The 27573-nt window shown below is 41.9% G+C and overlaps 1 protein-coding gene across 4 annotated transcripts in view; it reads left to right on the top strand.

Moving 5' to 3' along the window:
* DSP (desmoplakin) overlaps positions 1-16131 on the top strand; it is a 54881-nt gene extending 38750 nt beyond the window's left edge. For 2 of the 4 annotated variants that reach the window (XM_064443567.1, XM_064443568.1), the window contains exons 14-24: positions 173-377; positions 885-1102; positions 1895-2061; positions 2379-2517; positions 3906-4099; positions 4980-5142; positions 5738-5821; positions 6695-6802; positions 7430-7528; positions 8363-10654; positions 12204-16131. In XM_064443567.1, coding sequence (XP_064299637.1) covers positions 173-377; positions 885-1102; positions 1895-2061; positions 2379-2517; positions 3906-4099; positions 4980-5142; positions 5738-5821; positions 6695-6802; positions 7430-7528; positions 8363-10654; positions 12204-15398 — 6864 coding nt within the window. In that variant the 3' untranslated portion in view covers positions 15399-16131. The remainder of the gene's footprint in view (positions 1-172; positions 378-884; positions 1103-1894; positions 2062-2378; positions 2518-3905; positions 4100-4979; positions 5143-5737; positions 5822-6694; positions 6803-7429; positions 7529-8362; positions 10655-12203) is intronic. The other 2 variants (XM_064443569.1, XM_064443570.1) reach the window with 2 other exon arrangements.
* The last annotated feature ends 11442 nt before the right edge of the window (positions 16132-27573 follow it).

Consider the following 27573-nt stretch of genomic DNA (forward strand, 5'->3'; position numbering starts at 1 on the left):
AACACCATACTTTCAGAGGCAGCCTGGGTAGATTTTATTCTAAAATGCGATTCCTTTGTTTTTGTTTTTTTTGTTTTTCTATACGTGTATTAGTTTATTCCTTAATGATTAACTAGTTATAAAGGTTTCCCAATCGCTTCTTTTTTCAAAATTCTCTTCTTCCTCATTTCAGCTGAAAACAATGCGCAAGGAAGATTACCAAAAAATAATAACTGACCTGGAGATCCATTATCAAGAATTCCTAAGGAACAGCCAAGGCTCAGAGATGTTTGGCGATGAAGACAAACGAAAGATCCAGACTCAGTTCACTGATGCTCAGAAGCACTACCAGACCTTGATTATACAACTACCCAATCAACCACGACAGCCACAAATAGGTTTGTTGTCCTCCTGTTTTTTGTAGAGATTGTACTGCTTGGATTTCTTTGTTTGGGGGGTGGTGGTACATCATTCTTTTTGTGTGGAAATGTGCTCATAAACATATGAATGGAAACATGTTCAAGAATTGTACTGCTGTCTCCCAACATAACAAAACTGGCCATACGCAGAGGAGTATGTTTTCTTCCTTCCTTTGATGTGAATCTGGGAATAGTCCTCTGAAGTTCATGGGACTTGCTGGGAAAAATGAGAGTAATTTATTCCATCTGATATGTTTTCAGTTATTAGGAAGCAAAATATCACTGCTGCATTCAAGGAAACAAGTTTCGCTTTTTGTAAAGGGGAGATTGCATTACTTGAAATGGCTGTGTAAGGGCCCAGATCTTCTGCCTGTTCACAGGTCTACAGATCAAATCAGTGCTTAGGTCACTTTGGCACTGCATTGGCTTTCTATATGTAGGTGCTCAGTTCTCTGGCAGTTGACATTTATCCAATTCATTCTACAGTGGTCCCGACTGAGACCTGTCCTGTGGGTTCCTCAAACACCATTATTGTTAATGAGAGAAACCGAGAACATGAGAAGCAGGAGGCCTGGCTGCTGATGGAGCTTCAGAAACTTCGGCGTCAGATTGAAGCTTCTGAGATTCAGATGGTTCAAAGAGCTCCTCTTGGAGTGGATCAAGGGGCTGTACATGACTTTTCAGTCAGAATAAAGGATTTAGAGGTAACTGGATGTTTTTCTTCGAGAATCTCAAGCTCAGTATGACTCTGTGCTGCAAAGCATGCTGCAGTTGTGTTTCTGATCATCTGGGAAAGACACACATCCTGTGCAGAAAATTTTCAACTGGTGATTTGGACTGGAGTTTAGCTCCTAAGTAGAAAAAGTTGACTGGTGGATTTTAGAAGTCAAATTCTGTTCAAGCAAAGAAAACGGAAAACCTGATGTCACATGGACATGAGCTCATGTTAAGCCTCATCCAGGTTAAAGCACTATTAATATCCTTTTGCATAAACTCCACTTTACCACCTACCTCTGAAGTGCTGTCCATAGGGATGCAGAGTGGATAGATGAGGCTTACAAATTCTCTCCCTCTCCCAGTTCTTAAGATTTGAAGGAGACTAGAGAGAGAAGATTAGTTAGAAAATAGAGCAGGTTCAGTATATGATAAATTCCCCTGAGGCAATGAGGTTGCAAAGGTTTTAAGAGCAGAAGGACCTTGGCATGTCTACTGAGTGCAGTAGGCAGCTGGCAGTAAAGCACTCCGCTTTCAACGGAGCGGAGTTTCAGAGTGGCCAAGGTGCTCAAAAAAAGGTATTACCTGTTGTGGACTGTGCAAAAAAGAAACTGCCCAATGTTACTTACCTTGAAGAAAGCAAGCTCAGGCACTGCTTCGGTCCTCAGTCAAGCTGGTTACATAACAGCAGACTATTTGGATGAGGAGACCAACTGCATATCTGCTGTAGAGTGATCATTCAGCCACCAAAAATGTGTAAATCAGGCATTCTCTTTCCTTAGGGTGTGCAGAATGACTCCCAAATAATGGCTGAAACCCTCAATAAGCATAAGGACTTGCTGCCTAACTTCAGAGGCTGTGAAAAGTATGTGTACTTGCAGTCAGAGATAAATGCCCTATTTCAAAAACTGGAAAATATTAATGGTGTTTCTGCCGGCTACTTAGACAGGTAAGAAAACTGAGGTTATAGCAATAAATTGTTCACTTTCTTCCATAATTCTTAGTCCAGAAACCTGCCTTTTGTTACCAGTAGTGTAAAATTACACTTTCTTTCTTACGAGTGTTGTACATTTGGGTAGAAACAGACACTTGTGTGAATTTCTTCTCTTTTCTGGAAGAATTAGAAAAAAACAAAAAGAATCATGGATATCACTGAAATGTTTTCTGTATTGTTTATTCTCTTTAACTAATGATCCTCAATTAATTAGAAATATCGCCTTTCCTGCCCCAGTCCATAACTGATTTGTCTTGCATTATTTATTTTAGCTTGAATGCACTGAGGTGTCTGCTCCAGCTTATTCTACAAACAGAAGATGTGATCAGAGTTTTTGAAGTCAGGCTGTCCGAAGAGGAGACTGTTCCTCTGGATCTTGATAAAGTGGAGGCTTATCGGGCTTGTCTGAAGGTGAGAGGCCAAGACCCAAGGACACAGGAAGGCAAAATTCATAGCTGCCAGCACTGGTCTGTAGAGCTGGGTGAAACCCCCCCTGAAACCACAGGAGATGGAAATGCTGATCCTGTCATATTTTTTGGCATAGACATACAATGCTTTTGCAAATTATTGGAAGGAATGTATGGGTTACTACTTCTTCCATCCCCTGGTTGTTGCTGCCCCCAAAGCAAAGCCAGTGGCATGGAAGGTCTCCATAATTCATTTCTGTACAAAATTATCTGTGTTTATTTGTATCACTTATGAAGCTAGATTTGAAGGCAATAGCTCCTTTCCTGCAAAAAGGCTTGTTAATTGCCCTTGTCATCTAGTTGTAACAAATATATTTGAGTATCATGTGTGTCCTGGTTTTGCCATGAAGTCCATTTCAAATCTTACAGTGAGAACTATCTATCCTGTACAAGGGGTGAAGGCAAAGAATAACTGCTTTGCTGAGCACAAAGTTGGCTTGCAGAACCAGTCTTTATCTGGCATTGAGTTGGTACTATCATGCACTGAATGCCTTTGGGAGAACAGGGACCCTTTCATTCTTTCATTCAGGTGTAGTAGGGAAAAAGTGTGCAGGTGGCACAAATGGAGCACAACCAGGTTACCTTTTATCTTGATAAATGAGAGCTGCAGTTCAGTTGCTGGGAGTTGTTCTTAGCTGGTGTAAATTTGAGCTACACAAAAAAAAAAAAAAAGCTATTATCAAAGGATGAAGTCATCCATGTGACTGGGGGATGCAAGGCAGACCACCGCCTGCACAGTGTATGCATTTGGTGATACCCCACAGTATGTAAATATGTGCACACAAACAAGTGTGTGTGTGTAAACAAACATCTCTGTGGAAGATGTTTAGAAAAATGTAAACAGGAAAAAAAATCTATGCATATTTTTAGATAACATTTAAAAACTAGATATGCCAATCCTGAGGCTTGATTCCACAGCATTGCAAGTTCAGGAATCTTTTATACATCAATGAAAATTTCTAGTCAATTTTTTCTAAGAACAAGCAAGACAGGCTCTTCCTTTTTTTTTTTTCCTTTTTTTTTTTTTGGTTACTGCTCTACATAGTTCTGAGAAACTGAAACATCAGCTACAGCATATAAGAGCAGAGGGCTTTGTTTAGAAAATTATTTAAGAGTGAGTCTAACCTTAAACACATTCCTAGGCCAAACTCTGTTTACCAAAGTAGGTGTTTCACTTTCGATATATTAAGTCCAGCTGTCATCAGTGTACATACCTTACTGAGTTAGAAGGAAAATCTTCAGATCCCAATATATTGTGCATTCTGTTGATCGCTAAATTTGAGTACCCTCTCAAGAATAAAATGTATGACAGCATTTTGGTTTTTTCTCCAGAAAATGAAAGCAGACCTAAACATGAAAAAGTCACTACTGAACACCCTGGAGAACGAGCTGCAGAAAACACTTCAGATTCACTCACAGTCTTGCCAGTCATATACCCTGTATGACCTGGACATTGGAAAGTTCTGTGACAAAGTTACCCAGCTAATAGACCGCTGGCAGAGAGCTGATAAGCAGATAGATAACAGGTTTGATCATATTTCCTAATAGCTTGTTCCTTACATTGCTATTGCTACTAAGATCATCTTAACAGTGAATCTAAAAGAATTGGTGTGCACTAATCATCACTTCCAGAGAACAAATGATGACTTCAGGGCAGTAACACTAGAGCAACTGTGAATAGCTTGAACATACTTTAAAAGGGATTGTGTAAGACGAAGCAGGAAAATTTAGTTATTAATGTAAATGTATCATCTAGGTGCTAAGGAGTTACTCTAATGAATTTTTTTAAATTCTTGCTAATGTTCTTTGGATTAAATGCTTCCAGTCAGCATTTTCCCCTTCAAACGCAGCAACCCTGCTTATTCCTGAATACCCAATACCTGAGGGTTAAAAAATTAACACTAAAAATTAAGTAAAAAAAATCTCAACAATTTTTTTCCAATGCGTTATTGAACTGAAGGAGTATTCTGATTGTTTGTGGGGGGTTTTTTTTGGGGTGTGGTTTGTTATGTTTTGTTTTGTTTTTACTTCAGGACAAAATCTAGTCCTATTAATAAAAATTGATCAGTTGCTAGTTGTTTTGCTGAAAGTCGAGAACAAGAGTACTGGAGTCGGTGAACTTGATTCTTACCACTGCAAGGTTTTATCCATCCCTTGCTTAGTTGACAGGAAGTGCCAATGTCTGGGTATTGCAGAGTTAATAAAAAATGAGGCACTAAAAACCCATGTTGGGTGACTATTAACTAGTACAAGTCTCATTTATTTGAAAATTTTGTTCAGACTCTCCTTTTAGAGCTTCCTATAGCATGACCTAGTTTATTACTGTATCTTATTTCTGAAAAACGTTTAAAGAGAGAGAAAGAGAATGTACTTTCCATTTTGACAGTCTTCCCTGTTGTTTTCTAGATCGTGGGATTTAGAAAGGCAGATCAAACAGCTGAAAACTTACCGAGATCTCTACCAGGCTCTGTGCAAATGGATCTGCGATGCCAAGCGCAGGCAGGATTCTATCGAGTCCACGAAGTTGTGCGACTGCAACACTATCATGAGATATCTACATGATCAGAAGGTACGCAGCACCTGAATGAGTCGTCTTCAACTATCTGGACTTGTATTTGTTTTGCTATTCAGAAAATACCAGTATCAACGCAGCCTGCAATACAGTGGCCTGTTTTGAATTATGAAGTATGCAAGTTACAAAAAAACTCCACATGTGTAGAAGGCAGGAGAGAGGAAATATTATTATCCTCATTACTTTCTGTCAGCGCTGCTACAGATTATGAACAAGACCGTTTTTTGCTCCTACACGATCACTGACACTTTTACACATCAGCTTTGAATTAAGGGACTGTATAATGGTGCAACTTATGGGAGAAATTATAGCACAATAATAAAAAGTGAGGAAATACATCTAAGCTGAAGTCAAGGAACTCTCTCCCGAGCTCTAGGGGTTGTTCAGTTGCTAGGTGTTCTTTCTGAGAACCACCTTGTCATGCACAGAGAGCTTACCATTGTAAAACTGCACAGCAGGTCATGTCAGGTCTCAGTTTCTGGGGTTGCAGTGGTCTCATACTGCAGGTGCCTTCTGAGGGAGGCAACATGTACAGGAGGAAATACTGGCAAATCTTGAGGGAGTACTTCACAGCTCACTTTTTTCTTGACAGAACTTGCACAGTGAAATCTGTGGGAAGAGAGACAAAGTTGAGGAGCTCCTCAAGCATGCAGATCAGTGCTCAGCTGCAATTAAGGTACTTGGGTTTCAGCGTTTTTGTGGGGTATGGTTTTTCATGGTCAGGCGCATCCTGTTGTCTCTGATCTGCTGGCAGGCTCCCTGATGTGTGTGTGCAGAAATTGCTGGGGTGAAGCACCTGTGTGTACAAAATATAGTGAAAGCAGTTTGTCTACTTGCAACCTGAAGACCACAGGGTGATGTAGGAGATACCAGTGAGAGCTTCTCTTCAGGAGAATCAAAGCCTCCTAGCTAAGCTTTCCAGCTCACATGTTAAAAAAAGAAAAAAAGGGAGTAGAGAACAGATTGGTAGCTTAGCAATTAGGTCTGGCCTAGGAGGCAAGACAAATGCAGATTAGCAGGAGGAATGGTGTGCAAGAGCCATGAAAACCAAGAAGATATACAGCGATTGTGGTCTTTTCATTTTTGTCACCTTTAATCCATGCTTTCTCCAGCTCAATCTTACTTTCTGTGACAAAGATCTTGCTATATATGTGGTGTGGCGTATGTGATATGAAAGGGATGCAGAGACAGTTATTTCTGGCAAAGTACCTAGACCACTTGCTCCCGTGAATCTTTTTCACCTCTGGGAAGTCCTCAATTAACGGAAACACATATCTTCCCTTTTTTGTAAAATGTTTTTTCACTTTTTCCCTTTGTCATTCTCCTCCATGACCCTTCGCAGTGGTACTTGAACCGATAAGCTTATGTTAATGATAGAGGATCATCTGTACGTGGCCAGAGATATAAACAAGGGAAAAACGTAGCTTTTTATTAAAAAACCCAAAACCATAACAACCCCAAAACTTTACTTGCATTTTGGGATATCCAGATTCCCAGATAGTTCCTTGGCAGTTGCTAAATGGGCTTACCTTTCCCTGTTGTTTTTCAGGATTATGAGCTACAGGTTGCTTCCTACAGTTCCGGATTAGAAACATTGCTCAACATACCTATCAAGAAGAGCGTGGTTCAGTCTCCTGCAGTGCTGATTCTGCAAGAGGTATCTTTCTTTCCTCCCCATCAATCCTTTTAATATATTTGTTCCATTGAGCCATTTTGAGTCATATACAGTTGTATTCTAATAAATAGCACTGACATTGGCAGTGTGTACTAAGCCTGTAAGCACAAGGAATTAGTGCAGAGTAGTTGCTGTGCTGTAAAATCGTACTTGGGCTCATTTAGGCGGATTAGCCCTCAGGAATTTACCACATTCCTATTCAATGTCCGTTGTGTACATATTGTGAGAAAGTAAGATTCATGCCCCAAGTGGTTTAGTCACTTTCAACCTGGGAATTAACCACTATTAAAAGTTTAACTTAGGTTACTTGTGACTGGCAGACAGGAAGAGCATGATGAACCAGAGGGTGAAACCTTGGATTTAATATTACAGCAGCCGTGGGGGAAAATAATGTTGAAAAAGAAGGTGTGGGTTTATCAGAAGGGAGAAATTATATATTTGGTGTCCCCAGAAAGTCATGTGAGTTTGTGAGGAGGAGAATTTCGTTTTTACTTTGTCAAGTGATATGTTTTCTGAAGTGGATTAGAGTCCTTTAAATGATCTGAGACATAGGTATGTTCATATCTAACTCTGTAATACAAGCTGCTAACAATTCTCTTTCCTTTCAAGGCTAGTGAGGCTCAGTCTCGCTACATAGAGCTTCTTACAAGATCAGGAGATTATTACAGATTCTTAAGTGAAATGTTAAAGAGCATGGAGGACTTGAAGGTAATCTGACTCTTCTTTTCTTTACCTTCTATTTTTATCACAGGTTAGCAAGCTATCACTGATCAAAGATTTTCTCCTTAAGTACAGTGCAAAACAGTCCACAAAACTAAATCCTGAGCTCAGTGGTGTCCCATGAAGGAGGCATATAAGCAGTTTCATGCATCTTTTGTGAGAGAGTACAGTATCTTGCAAAGTTACCTCCACGGTCATGTGTGAGGTGGAGAACATTAGCCTTCGTAATTAGGAGGTGCTCATCAAAGCACGCAAGGGGTCCTTCTCTGCCCATCAGAGCCTTGGCCTCAGTGAGAGTACAGTGTTCTCAGTGCTGAAAACTTGCTCCTTATGGTTCAGGGGCCACACCTCATTTCAGGCCATACCAGCAGTGTTTCAAATGGACTAACTCCTGATTTGATTCAGCTCAGTGGGAAGAGAGAGGCCACTTTAAGAGGTCACATATATGGAATGTGAATCACCTGTTTGAAAATTGTGGAGGCTCTAAATGAGGCTATTTAATACTTTGCTGGTGAACTTCTGGTATATCAGATTTTACTACCTCTATTGCATGTCCCTCCCCCATCAAGCACCATTTCCCCTCTGAAAGTCATTATGCTGATTTCTGAATAAGGTTTGACTCTGAATAAATAAGGATTCTGGAATTTGTCTTAATGACATAAAATGAAAAAGGATTTTAAGCTGTCATTGAAGCAGAGAAAAAATGCTTTTTAAGTTGTCAGTGTTAAAAATGTATATTATATTGCATGTGATGATTTTGAAACAGTTGTTACAAGTATTTATGTGGGGTTTTTTATTTGTTTTTCTGCTATCATTTTGCAGATGAAAAATACCAAAATTGAACTTCTGGAAGAAGAACTCAGGCTTGCCAGGGATTCAAATTCAGAGACAAGCAACAAGCATAAATTCCTGGAGCAAAATCTGCAGAAGTACCAGATGGACATTTCTCAGCTCAAGGCAAAGCTGATGAGTTTGGAGGAGATGAAAAGACAAGCTGAAATGGATGGAAATTCTGCTAAGCAAAACCTGGACAAATGCTATGCCCAAATAAAGGATCTAAATGACAGAATAACCAGGCTGACTTATGAGATTGAAGATGAGAAAAGGAAGCGGAAGTTGCTGGAGGATAGATATGAGCAGCAGAAGAATGACTATGACCAGCTGCAGAAAACAAGGCAAAACGAGAAAGACAGCCTTGGTTGGCAAAAGTTAGAGTCTGAGAAGGTCATCAAGGAGAAGGAGTACGAGATAGAAAGATTAAGGGTTCTTCTTCAGGACGAAGGCACACGGAAGAGGGAATATGAAAATGAGCTGGCTAAGGTAAGAAACCAGTTTAGCGAGGAGATGAGTAATTTAAAGAACAAGTATGAAACAGAAATTAATATTAAGAAGACCACAATCCAGCAGATAGCTGCACAGAAGGATGATGATGCAAAAGGCCTCAGAGCCCAGGTTGACAGACTGACAAGAGAAAACAGAGACCTTAAGGATGAGATTGTGAGGCTGAATGATGCCATTCTGCAAACCACAGATCAACGGAGGAGGGCAGAAGAAGATGCTCTTCAGCACAAGGCTTGCAGTTCTGAGGTGTCACAGCAAAAGCATCAGTTAGAGCTGGAACTGAAGCAGATCATTCAGCTTCGTGGCGAAGACAACTCAAGATACAAGCAGGCTCTTGAGGAGGCTGCCTCAACTATTCAGGATAAAACTAAGGAGCTGGAAAGGCTAAAGGTTCAGCTTCAGGAAGAGGCTAAAAGCCGATGGGAACTTGAAAATGAATTGGCTAAGGTAAGGAACAGTTATGATGAGGAAATTATTAGTTTAAAGAACAAGTATGAAACTGAGATTAATATCACAAAGACCACAATTCACCAGGTCACCCTGCAAAAGGAAGAGGACACAAATAATTATAGAACACAGCTTGATAATGCCATGAGAGAAAATAGGAATTTGTGTGAGGAAATTAGGAGACTGAAAAATACAATAAGTCAGACAACAGATAATCTACGGAAAATAGAAGAGAATGCTCAGCAGCAGAAGGCAGCTGGCTCAGAGCTATCTCAGAAAAAACAGCAGCTGGAGATTGAGCTAAAACAAGTTATTCAGAGGCACTCTGATGAAAGCATGCGGTACAAACAGTCGCTTGATGATGCTTCTAAGACCATTAAGGAAAGAAACAAAGAGATCGAAAGGTTGAGAAAGTTGTTGGATGTAGAAACAAGTCAGAGGAAAGAACTAGAGGATGAGAACAGTCAGTTAAAGAGAGTCCAGTTTGACCTGCAGAAAGCAAACACGAGTGCTACTGAGACAATTAACAAGCTGAGGATCCAAGAGCAGGAACTGGCCAGACTGAAAATTGACTATGAAAGAGTTTCACAAGAGAAAAAAGGCAGGGATCAAGAAAGTGCAAAGTTCCAGAGCACTGTAAAAGACTTGCAGATCCAGAAACATAAGCTGGAGGAGGAACTTTGCAGGCAGAATAAAAATATAATGGAGGAGACGTCCAGGAGGAAGAAACTGGAGGAGGAAATAGAAGGCATGAGGAGATCTCTCAGAGAGCAGTCAGTTAAAATAACTAATCTCACACAGCAGATAGAAGAAGTGTCTATTGTAAAGAAGAGGAACGAAGATGACCTTAGACACCAAAGAGAAGTATTAGATGGTCACGTGAGAGAGAAGCAGAGATACATGGAGGAGATCAGAAAATACACATCTGATATTGAGACTTTACGCCGTCAGCTGGTCCAAGAACAGGAGCAATTAAAACAGGCTCACCTACGATACGAGCACTTACAGAAAACCTCTGAGGAGAAAAGCAAAAACTTGAATGAGTGCAAAATAGAAATCGAAAGGCTTCAGTCTCTCACCGAGAACCTAACCAAGGAACACTTGCTACTGGAGGAAGAGCTGCGAAATGTTAGATTGGAGTATGATGACCTGAGAATGGTCAGAAGTGAAGTTGATGAGAAAAATACTGCCATTGCTGAACTAAAGAATCAGCTTCAGACAAGCAGCAAGCAAACCCTGGAACTTCAGGGGTTGATTAATGATTTACAGAAAGAAAGGGAAAAATTGAGACAGGAAATTGAAAAATTCCAAAAGCAAGCACTAGAGGTATTCACACATATTTTGATCCCAGCTTTACTGTCTCTCAGATATATAATTTATTGCAGTGTCCACTTGAATCAACTTAATTCACACTTTGCTGTTTTAAGTTCACTGTACTTGTGACTAATATCCCCTTTGTGGCCCTTCTCCTGGTTCATTTTTAAACAAAAATGGCAAGATTTGGCCACTTGTGTAGATTCTTTACTCCCTGGGAGCTGTGCTAGGGAGCCATAAGCTATCTTATCATCTGGCTGAGCCATGCCCTCAGCCCTTGCCCCAGGAGGAAACCTGGGTCTGTGCCAGGCTCCACCAAAGCATCCTAGGGGAAGATGAGAGTACATGGAATACCACTGTACCCTGCTGGCTCTGTGCTTCCCCAGGCTATTTCAGCCAGGATGAGTTAAAGCAGTCCTTTGAGGCTGACCCAAGTGATATCACAGACTAAACCAGCTAAAAATCCCAGAACCAACAAACTGTCAAAGTGCTGCTTAGCTGGGTAAGGTGTTGACTGCAGGTGAGGATTAAAGATTATATTGTCAGGTGTATCTAAGGTACTTTAAGCCTACATTTCATTGACTGTTCTGGGGATTTATGTTCCTAAGTTAGTAAGGGCATTTTCAAATTCTACTATTGGCCTTTATTTCTTAAACTTGAGGAAACAGCATAAACAAGTTAAAGAAAACATTTTTTCCTATTTCATTCTTCTGCCTAATTTCTTGTCCAAAGAGCTACTGTTTAAATATATACAAGTGAGCACTTGTGAAAATGTTTCTTTGCTTTTTCCTATACTTGCCCTTGATATTTCTTTCCTCATTCCCATTCTCAAGTATTCTTTCCTTTATTCAGTTTTTCTTCCCTTTATTTTAAAAATCTTAATACTGACTTTTTAAAAATACTAACATTTAGGGTTACCTGACATCTGTACATATATATATGCACGTGTTACAAATATATAAACTTGTATTCCATTTAATAGGGACTGCATAGAAATGTACATGCTTGTAAGCGTTTGTGTATGTGTATACATATATGAAGACATTAAGTGAATTAAAATGTAAAGTAACACAGGTAAAATTGTTTGGAGTAACATGTGAAACTAATAGGAAAGTGAAAAATTAGTCCCATATTTCCTTTTTGTCCATGTATGATGAGACCTTAGCTGATACAAATTCTCCCAGGTTAGTAGGACTATGCTAGGGTACATCTGCTGGGTGTCAGACTCTTTATGAGTCTTGAATGCTCTGTGTATGTGTAAGTGTACCATGAGAAGTATTAAAAAGAGCTAACTATATCACCAGAAAATCAAGGCTATGGGTAACAGAATGGAGTCCCTGGCCGTTCTAGAGACACTGTCAGTGAAGGGACAGTGTACCTTCACTGGTTTATTTGTATCCATGGTCTTGGGTAAGGCACTGCTGCGACTAGAATGTTTTCCAGTGGCAGCTTGCTGCAGGTTAAATGACAGGCTGAAGAGCACTGTAAGTGGAGAGCATAACTCTAACAAGCATAAACTCTAACCATCCTTTCTTCATTTATTTCTTCTTTAAAATTTTAGGCATCCAACAGGATTCAAGAATCCAAAAATCAGTATAGTCACATTATGCAAGAAAGGGAAACCTTGCTGATAAAAATGAGTGCTTTGGAGCAAGACAAAGCCAGGCTGCAGAGATTAGAAGAGGAGCTGAACCGTTTGAAAGTTACCCTGGAATCAGAGTCTCGTTTGAAGCAACGCCTGGAAAGTGAGAAGCAACAAATCCTGAATGACCTCAATCAGTGGAAGAGCCAGCACTCCCGGACAGAGGAATCCATAAGGAAGATCCAGTGTGAGAGAGAAAAGAGCGAGAGGGAAAAGAACACCCTGAGGAGTGAGATTGAAAGGCTGCAGATGGAGATCAAACGGATTGAGGAGAGATACCGGTGCCGACTGGAAGAGACCGCTGTCAAAAACCAGTCGGAGTTGGAGTCTGAGCGTCTCAGGCTGCAAAGAGAGATCGAGAAACTCAAGCAACGCCCATATGGGTCCCACAGATCTACACAAACTGAGGAAGACTTTTGCATTGACGCCTCCAAGTTGCTGTTCAATGGGCTGCGGAAGAAGATTACAGCAATGCAACTGTATGAGTGTCAACTGATAGACAAACTCACACTGGATAAACTGCTGAAGGGGCAGAGGTCAGTTGAAGAAGTCACAGCTGACATTGAACCCTACCTCAAAGGGGCAGGTGCTATTGCTGGGGTGTCTCTTTCACCCAGACAGAAGTACTCTTTTGTTGAGGCCAAACGGAATCAGCTGCTTACAGGAGAAAACGCAGTCCTGCTTTTAGAAGCCCAGGCAGCAACAGGAGGCGTGATAGACCCACACCGAAATGAGGTATTAACGGTGGACAGTGCTATCGCCAGAGATCTGATTGACTTCGATGACAGAGAACAAATCTATACAGCAGAAAAGGCTATTACCGGATTTAAAGATCCTTTCTCAGGCAAAACCGTGCCAGTATCTGAAGCCATCAAGAAAAACTTGGTTGACAGAGAAACTGGAATTCGTCTGCTTGAAGCCCAGCTGGCTGTAGGAGGGATTGTTGATCCTGTCAACAGCGTTTTCCTACCCAAAGATATAGCTTTATCCCGTGGATTGATTGACAAAGACCTGTACAGGATCCTGAACAACTGCCAAGGCACTGCAAAGAACTTCATTGATCCCACAACCAAAAAAGCAGTCACTTACATGCAGCTGAAGGAAAAATGTAGGATTGAACCACACACTGGTCTGCTTCTCCTTCCTGTGCAGAAGAGGAGTATGTCATTCCAAGGGATCAGGCAGCCTGTCTCAGCAGATGCACTGCTCGAGGCTGGAATTATTAAGGAATCAACAAGGAATGACTTGGAAAGAGGTGCAATTACAGTGGAAGAAGTGAGCGAGAGAATTATTGATTTCCTTCAGGGCTCTAGCTGCATTGCAGGTATCTACAATGAGGCTACTAAAGAGAAACTTGGCATTTACCAGGCTATGAAAATAGGTTTGGTTAGACCAGGGACAGCCCTTGAACTCCTAGAAGCCCAGGCAGCCACAGGGTTCATAGTGGATCCTGTCAGCAATGTGAGGCTGCCCGTTGAGGAAGCTTACAAAAGAGGCCTTGTTGGAATTGAATTTAAAGAGAAACTTCTCTCTGCTGAAAGAGCTGTCACTGGGTACAAAGACCCAGAAACTGGAAACATCATTTCTCTCTTTCAAGCAATGAACAAAGAGCTCATAGAGAGGGGCCATGGGATTCGTTTGCTGGAGGCCCAGATTGCTACTGGAGGAATCATTGACCCCAAAGAGAGCTACCGCTTGCCAGTAGAGACGGCGTACAAGCGTGGCTACTTCAATGAGGAGCTCAACCAGATCCTTAGTGATCCAAGTGATGACACCAAGGGGTTCTTTGATCCAAACACGGAGGAAAACTTGACCTACTTGCAGCTGAAAGAAAGATGCATAAAGGATGAAGCAACAGGACTCTGCCTTCTACCCCTGAGAGAGAAAAAGAAGGTGGTTCACACTTCGCAGAAGAACACCCTTAGGAAGCGCCGAGTTGTCATTGTAGATCCAGAAACAAACAGGGAAATGTCCGTGCAGGAGGCGTACAGCAAAGGCCTTATAGATTATGACACCTATACAGAACTAGCTGAACAGGAGTGTGAGTGGGAGGAAATAACTATTACAGGATCAGATGGTAGCAGTAGAGTAGTCCTTGTCGACAGAAAAACAGGTAGCCAGTATGACATCCAAGATGCTATTGATAAAGGTCTGGTTGAGAGGAAGTTTTTTGACCAGTACCGTTCTGGCAGTTTAAGCCTGACGCAGTTTGCAGACATGATTTCCTGCCGTAACGGCACTGATGAGGTGTTTCGGCATGAGTCGGTGACTCGGTCTCCCACCGTGCTGAGCGTCAGGAGTTCTTCCTCACTGATCAGGAGTGGTTCTTTCTCAGAGACCCCAGAAGAGTGCAGTCCCATTGCAGCCATATTTGACACAGAAAACTTGGAGAAAATCTCAATTTCAGAGGCTATACAACGGGGCATCGTGGATAGCATCACCGGGCAACGGTTACTTGAAGCCCAAGCCTGCACAGGGGGCATAATATGCCCTACCACAGGCCAGAGGCTTTCACTTCAGGAAGCTGCCAGTCAAGGCATCATTGATCAGGATATGGCCACACGGCTCAAACCAGCCCAGAAGGCCTTCATAGGGTTTGAAGGCATAAAGGGCGGGCGCAAGAGGATGTCAGCAGCTGAAGCAGTGAAGGAAAAATGGTTGCCTTATGAGGCTGGGCAGCGGTTCCTTGAATTCCAGTACCTCACTGGAGGTCTTGTGGACCCAGAAGTGCGTGGAAGAATAAGTACCGAAGAAGCCATTAGGAATGGATTGATTGATGGTCGCGCTGCCCAGAAATTGCAAGACACTAACAGCTATCCCAAAATTCTGACCTGTCCCAAGACCAAGCTGAAAATATCCTACAAAGATGCAATGAATCGGTCAATGGTGGAAGACATCACCGGGCTTAAACTCTTGGAAGCAGCCTCCATTTCATCTAAAGGCATATCCAGTCCCTACAATGTCTCCTCAGCACCTGGATCTCGCTCTGGCTCTCGCTCTGGCTCACGTTCAGGCTCACGCAGTGGGTCTAGGAGGGGAAGTTTTGATGCAACAGCAAGCTCTTCATATTCTTACTCATACTCAACCTTCAGCAGTGGGTCTATTGGGCGCTAATAACAAGCGAGGGAATGTGTCTGCATTTTAATATAATTTAGATTATTCCATATCCCCTTTCCTAAAAAACAAAACAAAACCAAAAAACCAAACCAAAACTCCAAAACAACAACAAAGCAACCCAAAGCAAAACGCTTAAGTCTTTTCTAGGTGTGTTCAGCTTCTCCTCTGAAAAATCTGTAAAATGCTTGAATGCATATTTATGGAATACAGATGAGGGGATGCAAAAAGTCATCTTTGTGAATTTTGCGTTTCAGTTCCCATTTCCTTTTAGTGTTCAGATATTAATCAGTCTCTGTGTATTTTAAACACTCTGTCATGTGCCTTGTCCTGCTATCTGTAACTGTCAACCTATAAGCTGATAACTGAGTTTTGAAAGTCTTGCAGTAGTTACTTTTTTTCCACACAGACCTTTTTTCAATTTGTTACTACGAAGAAAAAAATATTAACAATATGGACAGAAAATGCCTTTCATATTTGTTTAGAATCTATACTGTAACATGAAAAGCTCTGTCTTCCAGATGCTCTACTTCTCTATGTTTGGCTAACCATTTTCTTAAGTATAACTTGGTGGATATAAAGGGCTATTATTAGGCTGGGCTTTAATTTTACTGTTACCCATATATATTTTCTACTGTTTTGCTTGATTTCCATGTACCGGGGAAAAAATCCCAACCCTCTAACTGCACCAAGTGAGCTATTCTGGGCAATAAACTTCTGAAGTTTTAAAGTATTTGTTGTGTGATTATTAAATTTAGCTATAGACATTCTTGGAGGTACAGGTTAGAGAAAGAACCATATTAAAAAGTAGCAAATACTATCTTTGTCATAAAAAGGGTGTACAGGCACATTATTTTTCATTATGCTGATCCATCTTTTTTGTGAATGTGGGCTTCTGATTCTGCATTTTCTGTAGGAGATTGAAGACAGCACCAATAATGGAAACTGTGCCCCTAGAAGCGCAAAGTCTGTTTCCGCAGTTGGTTATAGACTTGATGACCAGAAGCATATTTCTTCTGCTTGTGATCCAGCCCATTTTCTCTGCAGCTACAAGAGATTGAGTCAGGTTCTCCCTTACACATCAGTGTAACTTTGGACAAAGAGCAGAACAAAGACCTAGTGATGGGGCTTAGCCAACCAGTGTGGTGGCACAGGGGCATCTTTCAAAACCTTCCAATCATCTCCTGTAACGTCTTTCCACCTTTTTCACTGGCTCCTGAAAGCCTAGGTTGAGAAGATGGCAAGAGTGTATCAGCATTTGTGTGATACCTTGCTGTTGTCAGTTCTACATAGACTGTTGGCAGCCCTCTGACTCCTTTTATCTGAGCTGAGAAACCAGAGCAGGACTAAGTGACCATAGGATTAGAGCACACAACATGGTCTGAAACCACTTCAGCTGCCATGAATATTATTCAGCCAGAACAGAAAACCCTTTGTATACATCGAGACTGTCCAGTCCTCTCCCATTTGCCACCAGTGCAGATATCTCTGGGTAAGCACTATGTTCTTAGCCAGGCAATGACTTACAAGAATTTAGTATGGTTTTAGACAACTGCTAGTACAGAGCTTTAATGACAAAACTATTAGTATAATTTGCTGGTACCTGAAATAAATTCTTCCTCTAAGTATTTGAAAGTTGCCTGAAGCACATACCTGCTTTTAGCCATGTCCCATGTAGGAACTCCACCTGTCTATGAAGTTTATCAGTTGCTACAGATAGAAAGAAGAAGCTGATAGGCACAAATGCTAATCACTGTTAATCAAATGCTGCCTAATTTTTGTTGCATGTTCCCTTTCTGCACTAAGGAAAAGCGTGAGTTTTGATACTGCTGTCTCTGGTAAAGTGTACCTTCTAGTCTGAAAAGCATTTCCAGTGTTCCCTGAAGACAAGAGCTGTGTATAAAATCTCTGCCATATATAAAGTGTCCTCAGTTACTGGACGGAGAAATTAAATGGGCTGGTACAAGTCAGTACTAGAGACCTCAACAGAACATAGGTGAGGAAGTGCATCCCACCTCTTAGGAAACTCCACAGCTTCAGAGGTTTCTTGACAACTGAAGTTCATTAACTGTGCTGTAGAGGAAGATCCAGTGTCTGAATGGCTTTCTGACTCCATCTTTACATATAACCTTTTCTACTCTTGCACCTACCTTCTGTCCTATTGTGGTGGCCTAAATATAACATCGTCTCCCAGAAGTGATGATAATGCTTCTTTCTCCTTGCATACCCTCCAGCAGCAGATGCTAGCATAGCATTAGTCATCTGTGGTTTTACACAGCCAGAAGCATTTGGTACAGGAGACCCAGGTGACCAAGGCCTGAGTAGCAGAGCAGGCAGCAGGTGAGGCAGGTTACTGGTAACGTGGAGTGCTAAAGAGATAAGTGGGGAGTTTTACTCCAGCATAAAAAAAGTGCTGAGGAAGGAGTTTAAGGAGCAACCCCAAGAGCTGAAGTTTGGTAGTAGTTGTGTGGTGGTCAGCTAGCAGAGAGGGATGTGGCAGGTGAGTGCATCCAGAGGGATGGGTTGTTGTGGTGCTGAGGAGAGTGGTTTTTGTGGCAGTGCTTGATGTTTGAGATAGGGGAGCTATGTCTGGGGTTCAAAGAGCAGGTAGGCTCTGGTTTGTTGTGGTGGGGATGCAGAGATGGGTGTAGGGCTGCTGCTTTGTATTTGGGGCAGGATGTTCATAGGCTCTGTAGCTCTTTTGCACCAAATGTGAAACAAACCTTTTTCATACATTTTGAAAGACTGGCAGCTTTGGATGATCTCTGCTACTGAGGCAGTAATTCTGTAATATTGAAAAGCCAAAACAAACTTGTTGGTCCAGCCTGTGCCCCTGAGGACCTGCCAACACAGGAGAAGCGCTTGGCTGGGTGTACCCATCAACAAACTTGTGGTTTGTAGTCAGTCCTCTGAACTTGCTGCTTCTTCCTTCTTCCCTGAGCCTTGGAGTAGGTGGAGCTCACCCTGTTTGATGGCAAATGGTTGCCTAGTCTGCTGTCTTGGCTGCTACGGCTGGGTAGGGTTCCATCATTAACAGGGTTAATTCCCCTAGAGAATTGGGCTTTGCTTTGAACAGGATTGGAGTTTATTTCTGAGAGTTTTCTTGACTGAGTTAGTTGTATTGATGATGTGAACTTGCTGTCTTTCAGCTTGAGGCTGGGAAATGACTGCTGCTTAGGGCCCAAAGTATGTAAGGAACCACGTGCTTTACACAACACAGCAGCACTTAAGCCAAAGCTTTGTCTGTGTTATGTTATTTGGAAATGTGCATATGCCATTGTTAATTAATAGTCTGGCTTTATGAATATGAAAGAGGGGTGGGGAGATGTACAGAATAGCAACTATGTGAATTAGTGTAAAATTGAATTATTCAGTTGTAAGTGCTTACACAGAAGGTGGGTTTTGGTTGGGGTTTTTTGTAGGATTTGTTCTAATTTCTATACACTTTTATAATATAGATCTGGAAGAGTCGTTTACTTTGAAGTTTCTGTGAACCTGGGCTGTTCTGAGATGAACAGAATTTACTTGTCATGTGTAACACTCTTGGAATAATGCTGTACTTGAAAATACTTTTTTTTACATGCTCAAACAATTTGAGACCAATTCCTAGGCTGCTCAGGGCAGGCTGTGCATAGGCTCTCTGCTTCATTCTGACCTGTGTTTCCTAGCCTGGTGTTTAGTGATTATGCATCTGTGATTTGAGGTTAACTTTATTTTTTTGTCATCACAGTTTCATCAAATCCACAGTTGATACATACAAAATTGTATCATATAATAAAAAAAAAGCAATAGTTGGGGCTTCACTTGTTATCCCTCAGAGCTAGTTTCTGCTTTAGTAGTTTACCAGCACAATATTTTATAGTAGAGTTAATCCCCTGGAAGGCCCCATTAGGAGAGCTGAACATCCATCTGTTAATGCATCAGATACTAGAGCTGCTGATCCCTCTGTAGATTCCTGTTCTGTTAGCAGGCTGGGGATGTACATAACGTAGTCTTTGGCTTCACATAGTCCAGGTGCACCTGGTGAACCGGGGGGTGCCAGATGTCCAGGGTGACCACTTTGTCTGGGGGGATGTGTTTTGCTTGGCTGCCTATCTTGGGCAGCTATAGTTGTCCAGGAGACCCTGAAAAGGGAAATTAAGGCTATATAAGGGAAATAAGCTGAACGAGCTGACTCCTCATCGTCCAACACAAAGTCATCTGCTCATGCTGCTCTGACCTGGAGTGACTCCATGAGAAGTGGTGAAAATATATAGTGTAAATCTTGGAGGATCTGTATCCAGTGTGTGCTCCAGAGAAAATCAGTATCATGAGCAAATGGTGAGGGTTAGGTGGTCAATGGGAATGCTGCACCCTTCTCATGCAAATGGACTAGAGGGTCCTCATTGCTTACTCGGTATATGGCAAATACTTAAATGAGGGTGACGGAGTTACCCAGTGCTGAAAAGGCTGCTGGAAGACAAAGCTGCTTTGTCTCCCTTTCCTTCAACATGCAAACAGACATGCTCATGCAGTTTCCTTCACTGAGGCCTTAGGGGCACATCCCGTTATCTGTCTATGTGGTGGCAACTGTTGGACAAATGCAGTTTCTCACAGAGGTTAAATGAATACTGTGATTTTTAACACAGGTAAAACAGTAAATATAGAGGAGCTGCTGCTGAGTGTCTGACTACAAATAAACCCTTTAGTGCATAAAAAGCCTTCCTGCTCCTATGAAGTGGAGTTTAATGGCTGAATCAATGGTAAAGAGAAGATAAAACTATTCAATAAGAGGTGGCTGATATTCAGCATGTATGTTACTTCTGAGACCTTGGCATCCATTTAAGCCAGGGAGACCTCTGCTCGAATTGCCCTTCTACCCTTTACAGCCTTTGTCTCCACATGACACAAAATAAGAGGAGAAACACCTCTGGTCGTGGTACAGTTCTGCTTTGTGAACTGACCCTGGGCACTCTTGAGTTCTTACCTGGTTTCCCAGCTGCTCCTTTCACTCCAGGAAAACCCATAGATCTCTGAGACAAGGCTCATCAGAAAGTCCAGGCAGACTGGGTTTTCCCTTTTTTTTAAATTGGGCCAAACACAATGTGTTTGCATTTTTTTCCTCCTATAAAAACACAGTACTGCAAATTTGTGTGTGACTTGATGGGGATTTTGTTTGTGTGTGTTTTTTTTTTTTTACAAGCAACCAAGGGTAGAACTGGGATAGTACTTGGTTCTTGGCTGAGCTAAGGAGTATAAAAACACAATCCAATGTTTCATTTTCATATAGTTTTATTTTTAAAACTTTGATTAAATTTAGTTCAATTTTTTAATGTTACCACTTAGGAAATATTAAAAGAGTCTTTAAACCTCTCTAGCTTTTTTGTAAACCTGCTCATGGCATTTGGCCCAAGTTTCACAATAGTTGCAATTCATCTGGTGTTTGGTTTTCTGGCAAATAATTGAGGATGAGGAGGAATAGGAGGAATGCACTTATCTATAGCCTGAGAACTTTAGACCCTCCAACTCTTTCAGGTTGCTATTAGAGCTTCTGATCCAATGTCTCCAATTTTATTCAAAGGTGTGGGTTCCAACACCATTTGATAAATGTAACAACCTTGGCCTTTGCAGATGACTTGGTTGTATTAAATGAATCCTGGGACAGAATGCAGAAAAACATTGAAATCTTAGAGGTCTTTTGCTACCTGACAGGCCTCAAAGCACAAAAGAAGTGCTGTGCCTTTTACATGCAGCCTACAAATGACTCCTATATGGACTGTCTGGTATGGATGATAAATGACACACCCCTCAACAGGATTGATCTGTGTAGTCCAGAAAAATACTTGGGTATATCTACGTATAGACACATGGGTTGGAATATCTAAGCCAGAACTACTAGAAAAAATGTATGAATGCTTAAACTGGATTGGTCAGGCTCCATTGAAGCCATTTCAGAAAGTGGACATCTTGAAGTGATATACTGTCTCACGATTGCTGTACTTAGCAGACCAAAGTGATGTGAAAGCCACATACCTACAAAACCTTGATTTGGCAATTTGAGCAGCCGCCAAGGATTGGTTACACCTGTATACCTGCATGTACCTGTGAGGCTATCCTGCATGCCAGCACTTGGGATGGAGGGATGGGTATGACCAGATTCTCTTGACTAATTTCTAGTGTGCAGGTCCATTAGCTGCACTGAATTGCTCAGTCATTGGATGACACAATAAGGTCAGTCATCTGGACTGAAAGTATATAGAGAGAGTTTGAAAAACTGGCTTGTGGCAGGTGGTGATAAAGAGAAAATTCCATTTATTTGGGACCCCGGGCAGTCATAGTGATCTCAGAAGTTGTGGGCAGTGAGGAATCAATCTCAGGATGGGAGATACCACTCTGAAGGTCACCCTTCTGAGGTGCTGTGACAGGCAAAGCAGGAATTTCTGAATTGGACCAAGGTGCCATCCCAGGGCTATAGCATTACCAACTTTGAAAAGGATGAAATTAGTAACTACTGGATTGAATATGACTGGGTTATTCATCACAGAATGCTCATCGCAGCATTACAATTCAGAGGTAATGTCTACCCCATGAGGGAATTTTTGGCAAGGGGTAGGCAGGATAGACATGATACTTCAGGGTGTGGTTTAGGAGACCTGGTAGTGTTGGGCTGGTGGTTGGACTTGATGGTCCTAGAGGTCTTTTCCAACCTTAATGATTCTATGATCCTCAAACTGAGTACTATCGGCATTCTCAAGCAGAGAGACCTGCTCATGTATTTTTGGGTACTGCCCTGTGGTTCAAGATGCTAGGATAAAAAAACACAACCAGTTATGTGAACTATTGGCAGAGGAAGCTAAAAAGAAATAATGGGTGATATTTTAGGAGCTGCTTTTAAGAGAGCATCAAAATCAATTATATAAACTTGACCCGGTATTTGTCAAGGGAGGCCTGGCCTTTGTGATGGATGTAACTGTTAGATATGAGAGTAAACATCATCACTTGCTGAAGTAGAGGCTGAGAAAGTCAGGAAATGTCACCTCCTGGACTTGCTTATTTAGATGTTGACAAATGCCAGTAATATAAAATTCATTTGATTTCCCATAGGTACACATGGGAAGTGGTTTGAAGGCAATTATGGACTACTGGCTGAATTGGAACTCTCAAAGGTTGCCCATTGTCTTTTGAATCTGGCTCTATTTACATCTGTGGACACTGTACATATACTCATGAATCAAGCAAGAACTATTGTAAAACTGTAACTGACTGTAAATAAAACTGATTTCTCCTTTTTTCCCTCTCTAAGGTGGGAGCTGGGCCCCAATAAGGAGTGAAGGATAGAGGTGGGAGAGGCCTGATGAAGGGACTCAGTATTGTGATGCATCTTTTCCACACACACCAATCACTAGCCTTGTTTAGGTGGACGGGCCGCCTTTATTTAACCTGGGAAGGAACATGTATAAATTATGTTTGACAAATAGCTTGGGAACTTCAGAGTCTATTTATTTCAGGCTGTTGTTAGAGCTTCCAAGTTCAGTAAGGAATATGCTGTACCCATATGTTAGGGGATGCCTGAAGACAGGGTGTAAACTCTTCTCTAGTGGTTTCCACCTCCTCTTAATGCTGGCTCTCCAAGGTGGTATGTGTGAGCTCCAATCACATCCAATATCCAGTTTCACAAGAGTATACTGGACACTTACCTGCTGTGTGTGAAGTGGAAGTGAGAGTACTTGCCATGTTATGTTGTAACAGGCCATGATAGTTTGCGGGGAGTCAGTGCAGACTATTGCTGTTCTGGGTTGAGCTATGGTCCCTATGAGTGAGCTGTCATGGGAGCCAGGACTGTGGTTTGGTCTAAGCTGCATTATGCTGGCACAACTTTTTACCTTTTTCCTGGGAGGCCTCAGGGGATCTGGTTAGTGTCACTTTGCTAGGGGGACAGGCACTGTCACACATGTATTGGATCCCAGCTGCATACTCAGCTATCTGAACTTCACCCATGCTCTGGCAAAACTCATCCACCTGGACCCTAGGAGGAAAACATAGGCTTAAACGTGACCAAAATATTGTTGATTCTAGCTGAATGTCCCCCAAAGGGGTTCCTAATAAATAATTTTGAATGTGTGAGATATAGCTCATGGGTTAGTCTGTGTATTGATCAGTTTGGCCCACTGTAGGTGGAGATCAGTCACTGAAGCCGTGTGCTATCACACCCAACTTGAGCAAAGATGTACAGAAAGGCTTTTTATTAGACCAATGTCACAGTTGTGTGAGGGAAGGGGGAGCTGGCTATTGGTGCCTTGTGCTTGCTCATGGCTGCTTAAGTGCAAGGAATGATGAATAACCAGTGGCAGATGCTGGCAAGCAGCTGCCCTTCTTGCTTGCACAAACTCTTGGTAACCATGTGTGGGTGAGGTTTGTGCTAGTTAATCCCCGTTCCTTCAAAGACGGCAAATAATAAATAGTGATGGGTAGATCAACAGTGCAGAGGCGCTGTTGCAGCGAGTACAGTGAGTAATCCCTGCCTTTTACTGAACTGTGGTTGTCACCTTTCCAGCTGCAGATCTCATGGGTGTCCCTTTTCATACTGCTGTAGCACCTCTACCCACTCACGGTCTCAGCATTACTCCCTGTGCAGCCAGACCACAGAGTTTTTAGGCAGTTTCAGAGCCTGTCTGTCACACCCTTCCCCCCACCCCCCAAGTAACTGTGTCATACCCAAAGGAGTGTGGAAAGAGCTCTGACCTCCCTGGGCAGTGTGAGCCCAGGCTGGGGTTGGGAGTCCTCTCTCTGTTTCATGGTCTCTGCCCCTGGCTTGTGCAGCTGAAGAAAAGCCTCGAGGGAGCAGCAGAGCTTTGAAATCATCTTCACTGCTGGCCTTTCTGCAGAGGCTTTCAGCAAAGACTCTGATTAGTGTCAAATCTGAGGTGGACTTGTATCAAGTCTATCACCTTGCTGGGAAAACTGGGTTCTGATAAACCAGCCATTTGAACGAGCCATCAAGTATTGTAGTTGTCTGGTTGGATGAGACTAATGCATGCCTATTATTCATAGACTAAGTGTATATGAATTGTACATGAGCTCCAAAGACCTCCTTACTGGAAGTGTATTTGTCTCTGGACAAGAGCTTTTTGTAGTAATGGCATAAGGAGCAGGACTGGAAATTAATTTGGTTCACTGCCCTGCCCATGCCTCACCCCCTGCTTCAGGCTTCTGACCTATTGTAGTAGGCATCATGATTTTTTTTTAAAAAAGGGGGCTTTACAAGGGTTAGAAATTACCAATTACTTGAACTTCAAAGAACATTGGTTCTACCTTTGATCCAGCATCCCTGTCTCCATTTTCTATGATATCATCCTTTAAAAGAGGGAACCCATCTCTCTGTCCTTGCACCTTATCTCCATAGAGACTTCCTCATTCATTATAAGTTTTTTGCTCCCTGATGTAGAAGATATAAGCCTTTAAACTCAGCCATATGTGAGTGTTACCTCTACTGCATTAGGCTGATGGAAAGATTTGTTCCCTGCCAGCACTGTATAACATTTGACGGTTGGGGATACTGGAGTATTCTCCAAGCACACTTTTGTCCCAAAAGCTGCTCTATTTCCCCACAGAAATGCTGTGCCCCACTGGGCATGTTAGGTCTGGGGGGAACATGAGAGTGCCTGGGACTCTTCCAGGCCTTTGCAGTAAGTACCACTGCAGTTCCAAGAGAAATCAGCCATTGTGGGGATGCTCCTGAAAATCCCATCCTCCATCAGCTGGGAACACACATGCACCATAAATGTAGAGTGGCTCTGCAATAGCTTGTCTATGGCCATGTTTTACAAGAATTTACTTCAAAAACACAAATAATCAACTATACCTTTGGGCTGTCATCTCCAGTCTCACTTTAAGCCCTCCAAAGGGAAATTACTCTTGGGTAGGTTAAGTCATATGTTTTCATCATTCAGTGTTAACAGTAGGGCTTTACCTTTTGGCTTTTTCTTCCTGTGAGGCTTGGCTTACCAGTGGGCAAGGATCTCCCACCTCACCTGTTGTGCCCTGAATGGAAAAGAAAAATTAGCCATTGAGAGAATTCAGACAGGTTTTCATAATTCCAATTACTCTGACTTTAATTGATCTCTCTTCTTTCCCCTTTATAACAGAAGAGACTGTGGGAAATGTTGCTGTGCTTTCAAAGCCCTGGTCAGCACAAGAGAAATTAAAAAAAAAAAAATCAAATTAAAACCAGGTCAGCTCAGAGATAGCAAGTTTAGTGTGTAACAAGTTACCATACATCTATGGCACCGCGGAATAGGTGTTGTGTGTGTTTTCCTTGTCTTCCACAAATAAAAAGTAAAGTGACTTTAATACCTCTTTCAATATTAGTAAAGTGGTAGAATTGTCTTGCCTCTTCTGTGGTCTGAAAACATTTGCACATGGCTTGAGTGTGGCTCAAAGACCTGTTAGACTCTGCTAACCTGGTTGTATGTCAGGGTTACAAATTAATCAGGCTTGAGACTTGTTCTAGAGGTTATAAAATGGCAGGCTATATCTAGACTTCTCCACTAATGTGCACAGAAGCTGTTACAAATCTACTTGTTTTTACTTAATAATACATTACCTTACTTAGGTTATTTTTACATGTACGCAGTAAGCTTTATTTTTCCCATGGAAGATTTGGCTTATCTCTCTTCTAGAGGTTATTTTGGGGCAGATTTTCTCTTTCGCAGATTTTTCTACTTTACAGTTCTCTATTTTCAATATTTGAAATATTTGTATCTTTAAGTCAAATTCAGACTTGTATCTTGAACTGTCCCAAAGTTTTGGTAAGCGGGTCTCCAGAAATATTCAAGAAGACTTCCTCCTCACCCCCACCTGCCCCGGAACAAAAGCAGCTCCTACAACCAAGGCAAAAGCTGGCAACCTTGGTGTACACATCTGCCCTAGGGATCATTAGGACTCTGCTCGTATCAGGGAGGTGATGATTCCCTCAGTCCCACCTGCACCCCAGATATCTACATCATTCACAAGAAGATTGTAGTTACGTGTTTGCATGAGATGGTGCAGTTAGACCATAGAACCATGGCATCCTCCTGCCATCCGTCAGCTTCCCTTGAGACTGCTGTCTTTCCTGCTCAGGCTTTACAGAAGCCTGGAAATGACATCTGAAACAGTTTTAAAAAAAAAATCTCTTCTTCCTACTGTGCTGGCACATGGACAGGCACGCGCTGCCACATATGTATTTGTGCTACATAGTGTCCTAAACCTGGTACCCAATCTCCACCACTGAAAAAGTCGATTGTGCTGTGTAGCACAATGAAGCCTGGTCTTCCTGCATCCTTGACCTTGCTCAGTCTCAGCTTCTGCCAAGGCAGTTGAAGACATCTGGGTTCATTCAATTCTGGAAAAGGGTAGTTAATGGTAATAGGCTTTCATCCAAGCTCACTATGCAGTTAAGGTGAATCTTAAGAGAGTTATTAAGCTGGACCCATCATGACTTATGGAACCTCTTTTACTTATTTTTTAGTTCTGTAGGAACGATAAAATCTCTATTTCTAGCTCATTTTTATGGCAACCCTGATTAGCAGGAAAGAAGTTGTTTAGAAGGCAGTAGCAATAGCCAAGGATATTATTGGATTATGTGGCAAGCCTCTTGGTGTAATCATAATAAAAATTAGGCTGTAGGAATCATCTGGAGTTCTTCAGCCACTCTTAGATTTTTGGCAAGGCTTTTAGCTGTAAAGTTAGTCACATACTGTTGGAAGATAAAGCCCTGGGAGATGCTACTTTCTGCTATCGTTTTGTTTCTTTGTTCTGTGTTCCAATTACTGTGAGTGCTAAAACTGATTTCATGTGCTAGGCACACTGTATTGTCTTTTGGTCTTGGGGATCCTGCCTTGCCCCCTAGTCCTGCGATCCCCAAGGCACCCTGAGGAAACAATGAAATCTTTGTCAGGGTATGCTCTTCATGCCTGAAAACTGGCTTTGTTAGTGTTTTGAAGTGAACCCTAACTTGCATGCTTTCCTGGATTGCCATCTGCTCCTGAGATCCCAGACACCCTTTGTCACCCTGGAAATAAAAAAGCGCTCCAAAAAAAGCTCCCTATCTTGCTCAATATTTCTTGGTATTGTGGAGGATCTTTTGGGGTTTGTTTGTATATCTAAGTTAATTTAATGCTCTCCAATAATCTGCTTTGATACTCCTAGTAGAACA

Source organism: Phalacrocorax carbo, chromosome 2, assembly GCF_963921805.1.
Source record: "Phalacrocorax carbo chromosome 2, bPhaCar2.1, whole genome shotgun sequence".
Lineage (NCBI taxonomy): Eukaryota > Metazoa > Chordata > Aves > Suliformes > Phalacrocoracidae > Phalacrocorax > Phalacrocorax carbo.